Genomic DNA, 19,883 nt, shown 5'->3' with positions numbered 1-19,883 from the left:
TTTTAAATAAAATTGAAAAAAAAACGTGGAATGACTTCTTTGGAAATAGGGTAAGCTTTGCGCTTTAGAGTCCTTCAATAATTTTGAAGGACATTTTTATACAACCCTTAAAAATACTTTTGTACCTGATAAAAAATTGTATTTTGTATATTTTCATTCAATTATTATTTATTTACTATATCATTACAAGTTAATAGGAACTCTTTGGTTACGGGCTGGAAATCCAGTTGATTAGCAAAAGTCAGTTTCAGTTGTAGTTTCAACATCGTTGTGGTCGACATCGGCGGCCAAGATCAGATCGCATCGTGTTGAGCATCGCATTGACCCAAATAAATCCACACCTGAGTCACAGGCCATAAAAGCAGACTTAAAAGCAGAAAAAAGCACACACATCGCACACCACTCAAGAGTCGCTTCTTTTCGGCATTCACTCCAGCGCATTCAGAAACGGTGCTATGGAGGCTATGTCTTCGCAATCGGGGATGGCTTTGCCCTTGAACTTCAGACAGGATAACGCACACGTCTGTCCTTGGAAGTAATCGCCCAACATGGTCTTGCACTGGACGCAGTTATTCAGGCACACCTGTAGGATAAAATTTTGTGGAGTTAGTTTTAAATTCAGGATAAAGAGAAGGATACAACCTACCTGAATGAAATCGATACCTCCCATGGAATCTATAGGATAAAATATATAAAGAAATTTGAATTTAGTAAGGGTATTTACCGGTAAACGTAGTCAAAGACCTACCAAATCGCTTGTGAGTATAATGGCCAATGGCTGGCACTGCACTTCCAAAGTGCAACAGGCAAAGTGCAATGGCCACGAAAGTGCTCAAAATCAAGGGCTTCGAATTCATGGTGATTTCAATTTAAAGATTTGTTAGGAGAGCTGGCTGGCTGCGACCGTTGTCTGCCTAGAGCGGATTGGAAATAATTATTATCGCTCGTTTGTCTTCTTATTTTATATACATATGCTCTCGGCCCAAACGCAGATGCGAAAGCTTGGCAGCGTAAAGAAGCCTGAAACAGCGGCAAAAAAACAGCTCAAATAAAATAAAAATAAAGAAAAAACTACTATTGAAGCCGGTCGCAGATGCGAGGCGAGTCGTCAGACAGGCCAGCCCCAGTGGCGCTAAAATACGTCAGATATCCCAGCCAATCGAAGTCAATACAAACTCAATCAAATATCCATTATTGTTGCTAAGCGTATGCAAATTTCTCAGCGATACGCAAAAAATAAAAATATGCCTTTGCTGAACTTTGCATAATTATCAGGTGAACAGATTTTATGACATTTTTAATCGGCGTTGAATGGATAATCAGTAGCTAGTTAATAAACGGAATTTATGGAATGTTAAGACATTAAAGCAGATGCTTTAAATTGAATAAATAGTTAAGAATCCGCCTTACAAATATGATACATGCTATAGGATAGATGGGAGAGAAAAAATTTCCCCGATTTTCAAGAGCAAAGCAAAAAATTCACCGGAGTTCGAAAAGAAAGTATTAAAAGCAAAAAGCTCTTTTCGAAAAACCGATCGGAAAGCTACAGCAGCAGGAAGTGTCAAGGAAATGGACGCAGCCGAACTGAAATCGTAATGAATGCAAATCGTATGCGACTGGCGAGCCCATTAATTAATGGCGCTGTAACTGCAGTAAAAATATGGTTAAAATGTAAATAAAATATAAAACGTAGAACCGACCTGGGGCGGACTAAAATCAGACAATCGGGTAAACATATATAAGAATTCTTTTGTCCTCCCTCAACCGGACACGGTGTGAAGATTGCCGGTAACTGGTTTTTATTTAAATACATTATAACCGAATATTCAAAAAACAATAATCCAGGCTAAAACTAATCAGCTGTATCAGCGTGGGAATATTTTTAGTTATGTTAATTTTATGCGACACAAATTGTACGTTTCCTAACTAATTGGCAACACGCGCCAATACGCGAGCGTATGAGTAATGAACCCGTGCGGCGTATACGTCACAGCTGTCGAGCTTGGGTTTTTTTGTTTTTGCTTTTTGTGGGCGTGACACTTAAGCCAGGCTTAAGATTTCGGCCCAGCTGATTTGACAATGACGTATAAACGGTACCCGGATCGACACTTACCGGTAGTTGAGTGTTTGGCCAAATGGCGTGGGTGTCGCTGACAAAAAACACAACGAGTTTGTTTGCTGAAAACTGGTTCTAGAACAACACTGCTGTCGGATTGCAGAGTTCTTGTTGTATTTATACACGAACTTTTTGCTATCTATGCGAGCAAATTAATCAATTTATCTGGCACCGCAAATCCACCTAATTGAATATGTGCAAAATGGCAAAATGTCACTTCCGCTGGCGGTAGCCGGTCACTTTCTTGAGTGCTTTTCACAGCGGTGTTCTCAGTACCGAGTACTGGATGTAACTTAGCCAGTTTAATTGCGTTTCTTTTTGGTTGATTGGCTGCTACTTGATTTGTTTTGGGCTAGCAAATCGTATTGCAAGCAGGAAGCAATTCAACTAAAAGGAGTTTGTTTTTCTTACCAAGCTGCTTCAAGTTTCCTTTTCCCTGGAAAGTTTTTATGCATAAAGTGCAGTTCTGATTAAATCAGTTGTCGCGTTATAGAAAATAATGTTTAATTAGAATTGAATCAAGCTAAAAGTAAAGCTTAACCTCTGTTAGTATTTTGTATATTGCTGGTTCAGCAAACTATATTATTGACATTATAGACAGTGTCATTATATTTATAAGAAACATATCATCAAGCAAGAAAAGCTATAATAAAACTTATATTACCAAAAACTTTTTTAAAGAGAAAAATATTGACAAAAACTTAAGGCTTTTAACATAACGAACTGCTTTCTGCCATTTTATGAACTGCTTTATCGTTGAGCTGCTTGCTTTTATTTTTGGTTAGTCTGGCAGCCCTGTTTTACATTGCGGTGTAAAAATTATGTAGAATTTTCTTTAAAATGCGAAACTTATTTTTGTTAAGAATCTATATAGTTATTTTAATTTTATTAATAATAATAATTAATAACAATAATAAATAATAATTTTAATAATAAAATTTATAATTTAAATTTGTTTATTGTACCTTTATATTATGGTTTAAAAATAATTCATGGTTTAAAATAATTAAGTTTTGTCTTACAACTTGGGACAAACGAAGTTTCAAAATATTCGACTTATAACAGCATAACTATTAATAGTTTAGTTCTCTTAATTTTTTGTCCCGGTTTTATAAAATATTTATGCTGACACTAACGCAAACAAAACCAACTTTTGGACTTAAAATTTGTAGTCGTAGTATAGTACTTTTAAAATGGTAATCTTAAGAAGAAAGGGTATTGGGTATTAAAAATTTACAAAAACTAGTATAGAATTTTTAAGCAGCAAAATCGAGATGTTTTGACTCCACCCCTTTTTGCTTTATTTAACGACTCCCTTAGAGGCAATCAATTTCTCTTCAATATAAATCTCATTATTAAAGACCTGGTCGGATTAAGTTCTTATTTTTCGCCCCTCTGGACGTGCTTGAAAATGCTGAAAAGCCACAACAGCAAACATTTCAAGCGATGACCTGGAGACGAGTGTGTGTGAGGTTGGGTGTGCGGCCGCCACCATCAACGCCGCTGAACAGCGAAAACTTTTATTAGTTGCAGCTGGCCCCATCCTCATCCCGATTTTCCTCAAACTACACTTCTTCAGAAGGCCAGAGCGAGTAAATCGAGTAAACGATTTTCTTTATAGTGCAGCATTTTCGAAGCTATTTTTTTGGTTTTTTTCGATTGGTGGAGGCAAGCAACTTTTATTTTAAACCAAGCCAAAAGCCGAGGTTTTCGGACGCTTTATTTATGAACTTTGCCAACAGAGTCGATCCGCCTCACATATCCCTTTCATGCGTTGCAATTGCTTCCTTTGTGCTTGGGCAGATATTTCAGGCACGTAAGCATTAAATTTTTTAGCCATACAATATGCTCATTGTGCCACTGATTTTAGCCCCAAGATATACGGGTTTATATGTTGCCAGCTAGCCGGGCATGACAAAAGAGCAATGAAGCCTATTTTGTAGCAGAAAACTTTGCCAGGTCGAACAAAAACTTTATTTAAATAACATTCTTGCTGGCACTTCATCAATGGAAAGCGCCCAAGCTCCTAATATAGTTTCACTCAACAATAATAAACTTTAAAGTATTTTTAGCCATGTCCCCGAAAATAAACACAAGCCGAGAGTATAATTAGTGTAGTAAGCCTTTTCGCATGCTTCACTTCACACGGCTAAGCCAAAGAACTAAACTCCCCCTCCTAGCTCTCAACGGGCCCTGTCAACGTGTCGTATGCGTAATGGAGCTTGGGTTTCTGGAGTTTCCTCCGACCAGCTACCTGCCCCTCCGAGTCGCCACCGGCATGTAAAAAACGTGTTAATCCACGAACTAATTTGATGTTAATGTGGGGGGCTGATGGGTCGACAGGTCGGTGGGGGTTAGTGGGCTACCCGGCGCTGACTTAATTGTTTTTCAGCTCACTTTACACTCCACCGTCGTTTTTGTGGGGCTTTAAGAGCCATCCAAAGTGGCCGGGCCATTAGAGCGTAAGCAAATTATACTTGTACTGGAAACAAATACAAAACAAATATCATTACACTTTAAAGATTTTAAAAGCTCCATTCATACAAATCATATTTTTGCGTAGACTAAATTCAAAAAGATTTAAAATAAATTAATAAAATCTTAAGTATCCAACATTTTCCACCGTGTGTTTCGGCAAGACAACAACCTGGCCAGAATTAAGCAAGCTGAGAATTAGTCGCATCTTAAGGTCCTCGTTTTCTGCATATTCAGCAGGTTCGAATGGCGACCGGATTACGGGCCAACTTCTACTTGTCCTGTTGCCTTTGCTGGCCAGGCGACCGCCCGTCGCGCTCGATGTGCTAAAAATGAAATCAGTGAAATGGTGGAAATTAAAAAATAACGAGATAATTAAAAGCTACCCCCGCAGTTATTTGCGTGTGTGTCTCTTGGCTCACGTAGCTCTGCTTAAGTGGCGGCATTGAGGCTGAAAACCCAATGAGCGGGCGTCGGTTGGGCGACTGGGTGGTTGGGTGGTTCGGTTTGATGGTTTCTGTCTCGGTTTCTGTGGAGCGATCCCATGACCATCCCACACATACGGCCAGATACTGAATGAGCCGTTTTAATCCTGCCATTTACTTTGTGCCACAATACTCGTTCATGTTTAATGTCGTTTCATTTCGTATTTGACTCGAAGCTGCTTTTGTATTTTTTTCCTGATATTCCTGTTGGTGTCCTGGTGTTGTTTTCGGTCTCGTTTTCATTTTGAATTGTTTTGTTTGTTTGCATTAAGCTCTCATGCTGTGCTATGAGATCCCAGGTTTTGCTTTATTTGATAATTGCTTTTTGAGGTTTCTAGCAGGAGTGTTGCGGCAGGACTCCTGCAAAGCAAAACGTATCATTTTCTAAGTGGCCTATAGTTGGTAGCGATTTATTTTTTCCATTTAATTGAGAGTTAAAAGGACTAGGTAACAAACCAACAAATCTAGTAATTAGTCTGTAAAATCAAATTTCAAGACAATTAAGGTAACCAAGACAACGAGTTAAAATATTGTTCAAGAAGAATTAAAAAGGATTAAATTTACATAATAACATAATTTTTAATATTAAAATCATACTTGAAACCTTATATTATTAAAAATGTGTTAACTCATTCTTTCACCAAAAAAATTTAAATCCATTTGAAAAATATTGTAATAACACTTTGAAGTGCCAATGGAAATTACATTTTTTTTGCAAGGAAAGTGTCCGAGGGCAGTGTGGTATTTTAACGCAAAATATTCATTACTCTAAATGTGCATAATTTATATTGATGTGAATTTAAACGCTTCAATTACTTTATTTTTTTGTTTTGAGTTCGGCGCGCTGCTAATAACATTACGTGACCGCAGTGCCACCCACCTAACAATGAATTTAATTTTCAAATAAATTTAACTCATTCATTGTGATGGAAACAACTGCTGGCCACAGCTTGTTAATGAATTTTGAAATGTAAATCAGCATATATTTCCATATAACTCCAATAACCTGTGAACGCTCCGAGAAGCCCTTTACAGCCATTAAATCAACGTATTGTGCCATTATTAAATTGAATCAATTTTAAGGTTTCATTTTTTTTTTACTTTTCATTCATTTTTTTGCATGAATTCTAGTAAATGTTTTACTCACTGATGTGAGGTTGGAAATTAAATAAAGTATGATGACGCCGCTGATGAAGTGAACTGACATGGCGCTTGATTACCTCGCTTGCGGCATAATTAGTCAGTTTGACCGCCAAAAAATGTCCCTGGCTGGAAATTAGTCGAAACGTTTGTTAATTAGCAAACGCAAATACACTCGGAAATGGGCATGTGTGCTTTTGTGTGACATAAATCGAACTGAATGACAGTGTCAAGGGGAAAGGAGAAGGCAGGGAGAGAGTCCAATCCTGACATGCACATGTCCAAAATGCGCAACTCGACAAAATGCCAGCCAGTCCTGACCCCTCAATTCGCATCCTTTTGCCCACGTAGGTGCGGAAATGTGTCGAACTCTGCCATGTTGCGATACGACGAAATTGGGTCGCATTTCAAAAAATGTTTGGGCTCTTGTGGAGTCCAGGAATATGGATGCCACAGCAAACTAGTGCTGTCAGCATTTTTCAGATTCATATGGCTAAAATAATGGTCATGCAAATAGGCAATGCAAATTAAACTCTTAAATTGAATGACAGTTTATGCAACATCCTCTGGTAAAACAGACAACAGAGCATTAATAACCTTTTCTTCGTTTGAAATAATTTTCATTAAAAAAACTGCTAAAAGCAAAAATGGCTAAAAAGCCAAAAACACATCGCCTCATACATAGAGGTGGAAAGTAGAAAACTTGCATATTTCCCGGCAAATCTCTGGGCGTCGGTTTGTGCGATTGTCTCTGTGTGACTTTGCGTTGACATTTCAACTTTGCCCCGACCAGGCTAATGCAATGAAAACTTGCAGTTTGTTTTAGTTCTAGACACTTTTTCGTCGGTCTCCACTTTTTCCTGATGCTGTCTTAAAGTAGAGACAGATCAGATGGAGCTAAAATTCCAATTAGGCAAAGCCCAGTTCAGAAATCGGGCTGCGAAATGAAGTCCAGCTAAAGGACTTAGTCCGAACCAGTCGGCAATAAATGTCATGCCGCTGGCTTTTTGCAATCAACATTTATGCTGACTTCAAAGGGGCAGACACCGCAATAATAAAGCCCTATTTTGCTCTAGGCGCAGCTAGTGAAGTGTCAAAGGAGGACACTGGAACTGGTTTAATCCGCATTTTTGTTTCGTTTACAAGAACTTATTCCCTGTTTAAAGGGGCTGCTTGAGTGACATATTTTTTAGTTAGAAACATTATCCAGCTAGTATGATTTTTATAAAACTTTGCATAAATAGAAGCAATCCCAGTGCGTTAAAGAAGTCCGATAAACTCAGCTTAAAGGGCTGCCAGGCCAGAGTTTATTGAATCTGTTGGAACTCCAAGTTTCTAAAGACCAAAAATAGCCTGGGCATCGGGTCGCGTCTTCCTGCCGCGTGCGCATTGTAAAAGTTTTTTCCTTGATTTTTTTTCGGGGTGTTTCACCATTTTTATTTGAGTTTTCACTTACCTGGCGCTTAAGTGTTTCTTCTACCAGGCCATTTGCCATTTGTTTCGGCGCAACATTCCCCGTCGATGTGAAAAGTTTGCGCCGAAGGCAAGGGAAAGCAGCTTGTGCGGGCTACTTTTATGATTATTGCTTTCCTGCCAGCTCAACCTTGGCGAGGAAGTGTATATATTGTATCTCGTATCTGTGCTCGACGGGCCTACGAATACGCCTATGCCAATGGCATACTTAAGCCTTAATGTTAATTTTAAGCAGTTTGCCCATAAGCTTTTGATTTAAAGCAGCCACAAGGCCGGGTAAGCTCCTTTCTGCCTCTCGGAGCCTTGGCGTGCTGCCATGCCACAAAATACATACCAGACATGGACCTGGACATGGAGATGGAGATGGGGTGGCGTTGCATCTGCCATTGCCACCCCAGGCATGTGCAGCTGTTGCCGGTGGAGAAGTGCACTTCACTTTGTCTAATTGTAAAATAAATAAATGAGATAAAAACGCAAAGTGGCAGGGGCGTGTAAAAAATGCAAAAGGAAATGAAAAATTGCGCTCGACTTGCGTACGCCCCAACGCCAAGAGCCACGCACAGTTGCGGTTACACCGAGGTAAACAATATAGGTTTTGATTGTTTTTTAAATATACTTGCTACTAGATTACCCTATTGGTGAATTGTATATGGGCGTAGGCCAGAACTGATAATTTGGCATTTTCACAAATAATTTGTGATCTATAGATTTTGGTGAAAAGCGACATTGTTAAAAGTTGTTACAAACGTGCATGAGGTGTCGGTTTGGCCAAAAAAGATGTCTAGATGTAACGAAAGTTTTTGCTTGGGCCAACTAATAACTGAACTAAATAACTAAAATTTGAATCGTTTTATCACCTTTGTAAAATCATCTTGGGTCTTTTTCAGGTACTAGTAATAGCCTTGTAGTACTTCGTTTTCATAAAATTCTTGTAATGCTCACAATTCTTCTAGATGTCGGATGTCAGGGTCTTTTGCTTGTATGTGTTCTACTTTTTTCCATCTTATTATGCTTTGGTGTTCACCTACTTTATGTTCTTTACTTCCGAGCCTTCTACATCATGTCGGTCTTCTTAGAAAAAGGGGAGGTGTGGCGATCATATAAGTCGGTCATGTCCGCATTGGTTTGGGTTTCCGCATTACATTGAGATCTGGGAACAAGCGATTGCAAGAAGCGCTTACGACTGTTGTTAAGATCTATGATCTCTTTCTCACTGGGCAACTCCACCTGCTCATATTCCGCCAACTCGCTGTCGGTATCATCCCTCAATAATAAAGCATCATACATATCGGCCAGTTGTTCTTTATCCATATCTTCGAATCTGATCCGGCGCTGCTGATCCGTGGTCTCACTTTCGGAGCCTTGCTTTTGGGAATCACTCATTTTATTAGTTCTTGGAAAGCGACAATCAAAACTATTTCAGATCCAAATAAATATTCATTCAAAATATTTATAGAATGTGTTTTAAAAATTGCGAGCTAAGCGTGTTTTCTGATCGGCGTTCCCCGAATAACCTTCATTCCCTTCAGTCTCTGACGTATGTGGGATTTTTAAAGAGAAATTTTTTTCATAACCTACTTGATTCAAGAAAAATGAAACAAACTGAATAAAGAATTAGTTTTTTTCTTTTATGTTCTTAGAATTATACATTTTATTCTTGGTGTAACTGCTTTGCTCCAGCTTAGACTCGTGAGCCCAGCAAGTGGAACTCCGTGGGGAGGGCTGTCGAAAATAATAAATCAAAGTGACACATTGAAAATGCAAGGACCCTGCACCAGCGCCATACCCTTGCATCCAGCGTACTCTATCCTTGTTCTTGCAGTTTCCCCACCTGGCTAGAAGACAAAGCGAACGAAGCTTTCAATTTCAACGCTCCAGAACGCCAAGACTGACGTTTGACAGACACAGGACTCAAGACGACTGCCTGGCTGGCTGGTTGGCAGACTAGAGGACTGGCTGGTTGGCTGTTTGGCTGGCGGGAGACGCAACAAGAAGTGCAGTTAACACAAAGGGATGGGATGCAGATACTTTGCCAGAGTCCTGACAACAACCCTTCCGTCATTGTCAGCCGACGGATGAAGGGACCGAAAGGCGGAGTTCTTTAAGTACTTTGCGGATAGAATAGCTTGCTGTCGCAATTTAGATAAATTTTAATTTTAATAAAGTGTTTGCTCTGCACTCCTCGCCCACTCGAGCAGCTCCTCTCACGGCATTATGAATTAATTATCGCAGCAGTCATACGCTGGCTTTGGTTGCGGCCCTTTGGATTTTGGACGTCGTGGCAGTCTCGGTGGTTCCGGTGGCACGGCGTCGTAGAGCTCACCCACTTGTCGGATGGTTCCACAGTCCATGCCCATCTCGAGGGCCTCCGTGATGATCTTGTGACAGACCTCCCCCGGGAACCCCGTCTTTATGGTCACGAAAGTTGCGAGCTGACGCAGGGTGGTAGGCCTGGAGGACTCCCTCAATGCGGCAATCACAAGGTCATATGGTGAGTTGATTGTGCGATCGTAGTAAGCAAGGGCCATTTTTTGTCTATTATTTGAGTTTTAAACATTTGTTTTTCTAGAATGAAGTGTAAAACAATAAATACTTATAAGGTAATGCTGTTTAAGATACTTATTTTATTCTCTGTTTTTTGTTGGAAAATCCCTTTATCTTTTTCTGATTTAATTTCCTTCATTTCATCTGTTTGAAAAATATTAATTTTTCAATAAATATTTTATTTAATAAAGAAAAGTTTTAATAACGATGTCCTCTCCGAAGTTTGATGTGCCTCACAAAAGCCCCAGAGTCACCATCTCAGCTTGCTGTTGGGCATCTTTTGGGAAATGGAATCACAAGCAAGTCACACGAAGCGTTAAGTTGCTAACAGGAATCTCATTTTTTCGCCCAGCAGCAACAGCTTTTAACCCCTTGGTGGCCGTATCCTGCGTCATTTTTTTGCACATATGTGTCTCTCTTCCTCCCTTCTTCCTTCTTCCTCACATGTTGTCTGTCAAATTAATGCCGCATTTTATGCGCCCCGTGGCGCCTTCGGATTTTTTGGCTCCCATTTTTGGATCGCGTTGAAAATGAAATTAAAGCCGGTGGCTGTAGTTCGGCTTAACTGGCTACAAGCCTGCGATTTACTGGCTCAATAATACATCGGTGGCGAATGCCAAAAAGTTCAAAAGGCGGCCAAAACTTTTGCATTTCTTGCTTTACCCTCGGCGACCAACAATTTGAATGAATCGCGCAAATTGAATAAAAGGCCATTGCCACAGTTCAAGCTGAAAAACTGCTGGCTGTGATAAAATCATCAGCTTCCATCCTTATTCCCTGAATTTCCTTTTTCGCTCTAGAAGTTTTTTATGGTTCAGTCTATGGACGGAGGGGTTGCTGGAAATAAATTTTTATTGCACGAACGAATTCAATAAAACGAAGCGAACACGGAGAATAGAATAAGACATGAACCGAAGAACCTTTTGAAACTCTTAATTAAATGATAATTTGCTTATAGAGATATCATTATAATTAATATTGAAAAATAGTTTTTAATGCATTTACTACATAAGATTAAATCCAAAATGGTTAGGAAACCGCTCTATTGTTGCTTGCCAGCAATTATCCAATCAGCCACGTACGATTTCGATTTGCATAACCCGGCAGGGCGAGAAATATATGTACATATCGATATGCTGCGGCATACATGTATTAAATGCAATTTATGCAAATTCCTGCCTTCATTTGCACTAAGCTTAAAATAGGAAACTGCAGCGGCAGAGGCAGGAGCAGATCACTAAAAGGGGCGTGGCCACAGTCCGCATTACATTAAATCAAATCTGAATGCATCGAGCAAGCTGTGTATTTCGCAAACAAAAAGATAGATACGTGTGTGAGGGCCAGTCTGTGGGTTGGTGTGTGAATTGAATTTAATTTTATGCATTTGCTGTATCAACGCATAAATTATGATAAAAGGCATAAAATATGTATGACGGAGAGGAGTGAGTCGGAGCGGAAGTCCAAGTAAATTAAGTTGATGGCCAGGAAGAGTGCGGAAAGCGGAAATGGGAGAAATCGAATGGAATGGCAGTTTAGATACCATACCCAGCCCTACATACTTCCATATTCACTGAATTTATGCACGAACAATGTCAAAGATCAGCTCGACACAGATGCTCACTGAATTAGCCAGGGCAAATATTTATGGCCATCTGAAAGGCAGAAAGGTACAGCGGGTCCTTTCCCGGCCCAGCCCGTTTACGTAAATGTTTGCCAGCCACCTGTTCGCAGTTGTCATTCCCTGAATGCGAATGCAGCAAAAAAGCGAGAGATTGTAGCAAAAAGCAGCTAATCCGACTGAGCGCCAATTTGGGACACATGTAGACAGTTTCTGCAGTTGCTAGTTCCACTTTGCACTTACCGCTCCCCGTTCACCTTTGAAACTCATTTGGCGCAAAGCTGACAAGTCCCGGGCAGATAGTCATCCGGGCGAATAGTCGTCCGTTCAATTAGCAGACGGTCACAGGGCATTCCTCTAAGCGTCTGTCTTTTATTAATATGTCCTCGGTCAGTTGTCCTAAACCGAAATAGAGCATGGAAAAGGGTTTAAAAGTGCGGCAACCGACTATAAGATACCCGCTAGGAAAAATTTTGTTTTTTTTCAAAATTGTTGGCTGTAGTATATTCTGTAGTAACTGATCAAATCTATCCATAGGGACATAATAAATTAAGAGGTTCGTACCCTGATACCCTGATCAGGATGAGCATGCCCTGATTTCCAAAAGAAATGTACTTCTAGTAACATCCTATAAATAGGAAAGAAGTCATGGGGTGAAGCTTCGAGACAAGCGAGATGCAAACTAATTGAAAACACTTCAAAGGACATCAATATCAAAAGCATAGACATTGACAAGAAACGAGACACCAATGGAGAGTCAACCCGTCCTTCAGCCATCTGGCAAATGTCAAACGAACAAAGCGAAAAATTGTCTACTGTCCGCAGAATGTTGAAAAAAAGGCAAGAACAAATTTTCCCTTGCAAACAAGCATCAGGAAAATGCACAGACACAACCAAATCAGAGCTATGCCAAAATTAAAAATATTTCCACACAGCAGATCATTCATTCGAGCAGCCTTCGGACTCGTCCTTGTAATCTAAAATATATATATTTAAGCTCGTCAGTTTGGGAAAGGAATTCGGCAGTCGAGCTGGAATGGGTTTGAGGGAAGATGGAGGAGGACTTGTAGTTTCAATTTCAGGTGCTGACCCTGTGCTACAATAAGTGGATAAAATCCTTTTCATTTTCCCACAGTGTGTCCGGCTTGCTACAAAATCAATTTACAACGGAAGCTTACTTACATAACCCCCCCGAGACACATAATCCTGTTTATTCGAGTGTGTGTAGACGATTTTGCTGGTGGTCCAGCAATCGCCACTGCTGCATATTGGAACTGTCTTTTCGGACTCGGTCTGTGTTTTCCTTGGGCATTTCGTAAAATATCACAGGTAACTGTCGCTGCCCCTGTCTCTGGACAATTTCAGCACATCCTTTCGTTCAACTTTGCCGTTTCTGTGGTCGGAACTTTTGCATATCGGTCACATTGTCCTTCGGGGCAGCACGTGTCCGCCCTTACATTCCCCATCGTTATGCCGGGTTCCTTGTAAACATAAAGCCTTCCACATACTGCCACAGTACTGTGTGTATGCGTAAAGGCTTCGATTGCACTTTATAATACGGTTATGCCTGCCGGCATTTATTTGCCTTAGTTAGATTTTGTTTGTTGTGAAAATTTCATAAATATTTAGTTGCTGTCAGCTGCAGGTTCACTTATTGTTTATGCTCATGCTACCTAACTGAATAACAAAAAGTCGTATTTGTTCCTTCAAAAAAGTATATATGCGATGCAAGAAAAGATTTTACTGGGTATTCCGGCACATAATTACAATGCCCTAGTGACTTACACTGCGAATACGCAATGTAATTGATTTAAATTGAGAATAAGATTCAACATTTGTAAGAAAAGGCGATCTAATGGAAGCTTAGATTATACTCAAATAATTAATTCAGTTCCTTTAATTGCAAATAAGAATATGACTTTGCTTTTGAGAAAGGCTTACGCAAAGCTGTTAAAAGCTAAAGAGAAATTAAAAATTCTCATAATCCCACTAGCCTAAATGGAAAATCAATGCCTTGCACAAACACATCAAACTTTTATGAATCGAAACTTAAATGCTGGCCAATGAGAAAACGTTAAACTCGCCCAACTGGGGTTGGGAAAAAGCATTTTCAAATGCAAATAGCAGAACGAGTAACTTTGGTTTGAGTTTCACTGTAAGCCGAAGCTCATAAGTTGCCAGGAAGTTCTGAATATTCAGAATGATTACTGCCTGAACTGAAGTAGATTAAAGACACCCAAAAGGCACTCAAAGTCAACTCTGGGGCTGGCAGATTGAGTGAGTGAATAAAGTCGGATGGCCACTTCACAACTTTTTAAAGTTTGTAAGCAACAATGAGATCCTTGTGCTTCTGCATCTCCTCTCCTCAACGAATCGAGTACTTTTGCTGCACCTTTTATCCTGACGGAGCAGTCAAAGTTGCCTGGCAACATTGCGCCAATTCAATTGATTTGACTTTCGAGTGCAATGCGTTTTTAAGCGCTGCGCAAACACAACTAATGCACTGTATGCCCTGAAAAGTTGGCTGGCAGAGGCCTCAACAATTACGTGAAAGCTGGAACTTTAATTAAAGTGATTGATTTACAGGGGCTAGGTTTTTATTTGTTGCTTAGAAATTCAGAAATTTAGGTTGGTTTTCTTTTAGCCTGACTATGAGATAAGATTAAAGATCTGGTTCGCTTTTTGCCAAGCAATTCGGGCCCAGAGGAGGTCAATAATTTATTAGCCTCTGTTTTTCGTAACGCATTTTTTATTGGCATTTTCAGTTTGCGTAACAAGTTTTGGCTAATTTATTACACCCGATGGCTCGTAAATTGTGAGGGAGGCGAGCACCAGTTTCACATCCGGTCCTCGGCAATCCTTGTTTCATGTCCGGCTGCCATTTGCCGAGCAATGAGCATGTTAATGCCAAAATTTATGCTCAACAAACAACTCACGAATTTCATTTATTTTCGAAAGTCGACAGGAGTCTTTTCAACAGCTCGGATGACTGCATAATCCCGCCTAATTAGCTTCAATTGTCGCTGTCATAAAGCGCATCCTCCCGGGACACTTAAGTGCCCAATTTGCAAATAAGTCAGTCGGCCAGGCAGGTGCTCAGCTCTCCTTGGTCTAACCTCTGCATCATTTTCTTAGCTCATTGGCAAATTAATTAGCTGTCAATTTGCTGAAAAGTTTTCTACACTTTCGCTGGTTGGGCAGCAGTGGTTGGGCGGGCGGTTACCCAAGTTTAATTGCGTTTTTGTGCTTGAAGTGTTGGGACCGCCGGGTCTCATTATGACCAACTTTGAGGAGTTTTATTTGAACTGACAATAAGTGGACGTAGGAGTGGGTGTGCGTTTATGTTCGGGATAGGATCGGGATCCCTTACTTGCCACATGAATCAAACCGTTAAACTAACAAGACCCAAAAACACACGCCACCAAGCAACCCAAGACATTTGCTAACGAGAACCCGAGAAAACCGATGCCACCGTCGGCATTCGAGTTTATTGAAGCGTTATGAAATCTTGAAAGGCGGAAAATGTTATTTGTCTTCCCAGCAGCCAAAACAACAAAAGCAACGTTGACAACAACCAAGAACATAAACGACATGCTGTTTGAGGCAAGGTGTTGGGTTTTACAAATCGGTGCGATGTGGGAATAAGCATCTGTCTTCGACCAGGTAACATTGCCACACCACTGGGCATTGTGATATATCCAAGGGACTTCCGCAGATATAAAACGCTAGGGCAAAAAATAAATGGAATCACAAATATTCCAGAGCAAGCTTAGGATGAATGGGGAAATATCTTATTTGACAGCTCAGGTTAACAGAATATAAAATATTTGCAAGTTATAAGGATGCCAGAAATACCATAATTTCGTTTTGGCTTCTTGTTGATTTTTAGATTATTTTCTCAAATCATCATTTATTATATGTAATTTTTAACAGTAGAAGGAAGCTATTCGACTTTGTAAAATATTCTGAAAAAATAATCGATGAAAGTAGAAGCTGGGAAAGGAATTTAAAAAAAGCAAAAGGAAGCATGAAACCAGCTACTCAACACTTTACAGAATGTGGAAAGGATAAGAACATTTTTTTTTTGTTGAGTCAAAAATAAATTGAGTTTAAAATAAAATATATTCCATGGATCATCTTTAAAAAATGTAAAGCTGTCAGTGTTTTCCAATTAAACTTGGCCCTGGCGACACGTACCATCTTCACCTACAAACTGAACCTGTTTAAGTGATGTTGCCGACATAAATATGCACATACTAATGCCTTCTTTTGTTTGGCACATAAACGTATTTACGACACGTGCTAACTTTGATTGTCTTTGCTGCAGAAACACACCCATGGTGCAGATGAGTGTGACTAGGTACGTTTATATAGATTCTGTCAATGCTGACTGGCAACTATCTCACGTTTTCTTCCCGGCGATAAATCAGACGTCCTTGCAGTCGGACTTCCATGGACTCCTCTCCCTTTCCTAGGCAACTTAAGTAACGCAATCAGCGTGAGTGCTTTTTCCAATTTTCTTCGGGACGCCTTAGTTGCCATTACCTTCCTTAGTTTTCTTTTTCGCTTTCTATCGTTTTGTTTGAGCAACAGAATTGCATTTAAATAAAATACAAATCCGATTCATTGGCCAGCTAAAAGCAATTGAGTTATTTAATTTGTCTGCAAATTGCATGAATTAGCTTTCTCCAAAATGAAGTTGCTTTGATACATTTATAATTGAAGTGATTTTCATCTTTGTAAGGACTAAGGCGCTTTTATGATTTCCCTAGAAATAATAGCTAATTGCACTTTACCATTTTTAACTATATTTAATATTTTTTTAGGACTTCAAGAAATTTCTATTGCACTTTGGGTTCAGCAGCAGCGATGCACAATTGCCGTTGAATAAATAATGACAACGAATTCTCGCAGACTTGCAGCGCCACTGCCACTTCCTCTTTTTGGCGACAGCATCCGCTGCAAAAACGCAAGTGTGCATTTCCGTTTGTTGCTTATTGCTAAAAGCATATCACTCCTCGATTGACAATAAGAAATGAAATTTGCTGACAGCACTTGCACACAAGCCCCGGAAACCCGGAAAAGCGGAGCCCGAAGAGGGAGTGGCACAAAGGTCCTCCGTTTGCAGTGCCATCAAAAATGTATGAATTTGTTGATTTGACGGAAGCAAATATTTGGCAAGCGGATGTGTGTGTATTGTGCTCTGTAGAAGAGTGTCGTCCTCGCACAGCCCCAAGCAGAATGTGGAAAATGTATTTCATACAAGACGCAAACATTTTGGATGCATAAACCAATCGCTTGCAACCGTCCCCCACCCGCCATCCATTGATCGCCATCCTGTCCCATTTATCCAACCTCACATGCAATTAGTTTGCGCTGCCAGCAAAATGCTTCGACATCAATATCAAAATATCTAAGAACATGCAGACGAAATCATCATCGTTGCCGCTGGCAGTGGCCATAAGATATATATCTATATGCATAGTTGGATGATTTTGCCATTTTCGTAACAAATTGGAATTTTGGGACGCAACGCGTGCCCAATCTTTAATGTGGCATATTCCAATCGAACATTAAACCCATATGTTCAGCAGCTGACAAAACGAAAAATTTCGAGGGATCGGAACGAGCATCTGAGTATCACAGACGTTGCAGTGAAAGATTGTGCCGTTGTAGTTTTATGCGATGGCGACGCCGATGCATTCGCCTAATGAGGCTAATGTAGAGTCATGTTTGTGCGAGAGCAAGTGCATCCTTATAGCTGGATACGAACAGGAAGCGAGGGTATACTGAAATTTGTAACAAAATATTTAAAATAAATGGGAAAATAGTATACCTACCTATAAAACAAGGAAGCTTATTTTTCCTTTTCTTATTAAATTTAATAGATACTTATGTTCTATTTAAATATTTGTCTCGGATTCCAGTATCGGGTATCTTATAGTCTCTATCCTACCCTCCGCTAACGCTTGCAACTCTTGAATTTGTATGTGTCTGCGGCACGCATGCAGACACTCTAAAAATGGCTGCCTGCATGCTGCTCAACTAAGCATATCGACGTCAATAAATCATCCAATAATGCGCTGATGCTGATGCAGTGCTGGGCGCAAATGGCGCTGGAAGCTCCCCACTTCGCCGTCTGCGGTCTGTGAACTGAGATGCTGGAATGGAGGATGCTGGGATGCTGTGATGCTGGGACCATGTCTTTAGCCATTTCCGTAGTTACGTACGAGATTCTCCCGGCCCGCACTGAGTGCTTTTTAACTTGATGCCATGATGCTACAGTGAGCTGCTAAGGCTGATGCGACTGGTTTGCTTTGCAGCACTCATGTTTGCAGATTGTCAGCATAAAATGCGAGAGGGCAGAGCATTCCACAGATTGAATTTTATTCGGTTGCGGTTATTGCAGCCATTACGAGTGCCCTGTACTCAGTGTACTCGTACCCTACAGATTTCTCGGCGGGGTCGAGTGGATGCATCAATTTACTGGATAGAGCTTATGTGCTGCCACTGCAAAGTGCCTGCCATTTGTTTGGATGAATTTCGCTTGGCGTCAATGTTGTTTAGTCCCCCACCCGCCAGACCAGACCCAACGACCCTCCGGCCCAACGATCCACCATCCCAGCCACCATGCACCAAAGTTCATTAAGTTTCATTTGTTTTTTCTGCGACGGGCGGGTTGAGCAAACGCCCAGCTACTTAGCAACTTGCGAGTATCTTGTGGATGCCGCAGCGTGGCGGGGCTGTGCCAGCTAATCATTTTATCGTTAACGCCCCGTTGCATCGACTTGGCCTCCTCCTTGATGTAGTCGTGTGAAAAATAGTTTCGCTTTGCCAGCCCGACTGACAATCTTCGCAGATTTGATGTCATTGCGTTGGCCGTTGCCGGCACCATTAATGTGATTTTAATGCGCTGATTTGATTGAGGCCAATTGACAGTTTGCTCGCGCACTCTGACATCCGGTTTCCTGCCAAGCAATTCTCCTGGAAAAAACGTGCTGAAGCCAATAAAATATACTCACAGGCGTAACTCAATCGTGATTAAAATTGAAAAATAGGTTTTGCATTTGTAGGTGAAATTTGTGTTTTTAGAAAATGCTTAGATAAGTTATCCCAAACTTTAGTTTATAAACTTTAAATATCAAATCTTTAAGTCTTATATATCGTAAATGTACCTTTAACTTACTTTTATTACATCTCACCGTGGGGGGATTCGAATATTTTCCACTTTCATGCGCACCTCCAACACCTAGAGACCTCTGCAAGCAATTACCCCAACCCACATTGCAGGCGAACTGGACGTTTAATTAGTCTAATTAAAGCCTGACAACGGACGTTGCATTAATAAGCTGAAATCTGCAGGTGAGTTGTACCACATTGACCTGCAAATCTCCAGCAAATCTCTGCTTACTGCACACAGGACATTTATGCAAATCAAGGCAATGTCTCGGGCAGCTTCGGTTTGAATGGCACGGTGTGGCTTTGAGCCGGGCTAGGGTCCTTTGATTTGCTCTCAGAAATTGTCAATTTGGAATTCTAGAGAATAATGAGAAATGTTTTGTGCATCCATTTTCCTGCTTTGTGATGCAATTAACGCAACAATTGTACCCCAAAAGAATTTGCATTTGCACTCCAGATTTTTTGCAAGCTCCAGCTTTGTAAATTGAGTGCCTAAGTAATTGCCATACATATTTTATGCATATTATTAGCATGCATGGGCAATGAGTGCGCTTCAAAGTCAAGGATAACCCGGACCTGAACTCAAGCGAGTTCTGCAGCGCCTCTACAGCTGCGATGTCTTTGTATATTGTGTACAAAGACTTTTGGCTTTTTAAAATATTGCGACTCGTTTTCAATTTCTTAGAATTTGCATTTCTGCCTTTGACGACACTTTTTCTCCTTCTGCTTGGTTCCGTATTTTCCTTCGGTTGTCGCTGTATATTGACATGGGACTGTGTCCGTCCGGCTGTCCAGCTGGCCCACTCTCCAGTTGTCCACTCGTCCGGCGGAGAGTAAGTAGCCCCAGTCC

At 40.5% G+C, this 19,883-nt stretch overlaps 2 protein-coding genes across 6 annotated transcripts; both read right to left on the bottom strand.

Annotated features, from left to right (window-relative positions):
* Positions 1–202: 202 nt before the first annotated feature.
* On the bottom strand, positions 203–7,993 carry Eh (Eclosion hormone). 5 transcript variants are annotated; one of them, XM_070281442.1, is made up of 4 exons: positions 7,676–7,993; positions 749–914; positions 647–675; positions 203–583 (listed from the first exon to the last, which is right to left on the bottom strand). In XM_070281442.1, the coding sequence occupies exons 2-4, from the start codon at positions 855–857 to the stop codon at positions 428–430; spliced, it is 294 nt and encodes a 97-aa protein (XP_070137543.1). In that variant the 5' UTR covers positions 858–914; positions 7,676–7,993; the 3' UTR covers positions 203–427. The 5 variants fall into 5 exon arrangements, 4 of the variants coding, with proteins under 4 accessions (XP_070137543.1, XP_070137542.1, XP_017105154.2 ...); XM_070281441.1 differs by lacking the exon at positions 7,676–7,993 and adding an exon at positions 2,117–2,200 and having other exon boundaries at positions 749–1,020; XM_017249665.3 differs by lacking the exon at positions 7,676–7,993 and adding an exon at positions 2,117–2,200.
* Positions 7,994–9,323: 1,330 nt separating this feature from the next.
* Positions 9,324–10,292, bottom strand: LOC108130977 (uncharacterized). Its single transcript, XM_017249669.3, has one exon. It carries the CDS (start codon positions 10,218–10,220, stop codon positions 9,912–9,914), a length of 309 nt encoding a protein of 102 aa, XP_017105158.2. The 5' UTR covers positions 10,221–10,292; the 3' UTR covers positions 9,324–9,911.
* Between the last annotated feature and the right edge of the window lie 9,591 nt (positions 10,293–19,883).

The sequence above is a fragment of the Drosophila bipectinata genome, chromosome 3R (genome assembly GCF_030179905.1).
Source record: "Drosophila bipectinata strain 14024-0381.07 chromosome 3R, DbipHiC1v2, whole genome shotgun sequence".
Lineage (NCBI taxonomy): Eukaryota > Metazoa > Arthropoda > Insecta > Diptera > Drosophilidae > Drosophila > Drosophila bipectinata.
The sequence above is the reverse complement of the archived record's forward strand: the minus strand, read 5'-3'. Positions and strand labels throughout refer to the sequence as shown.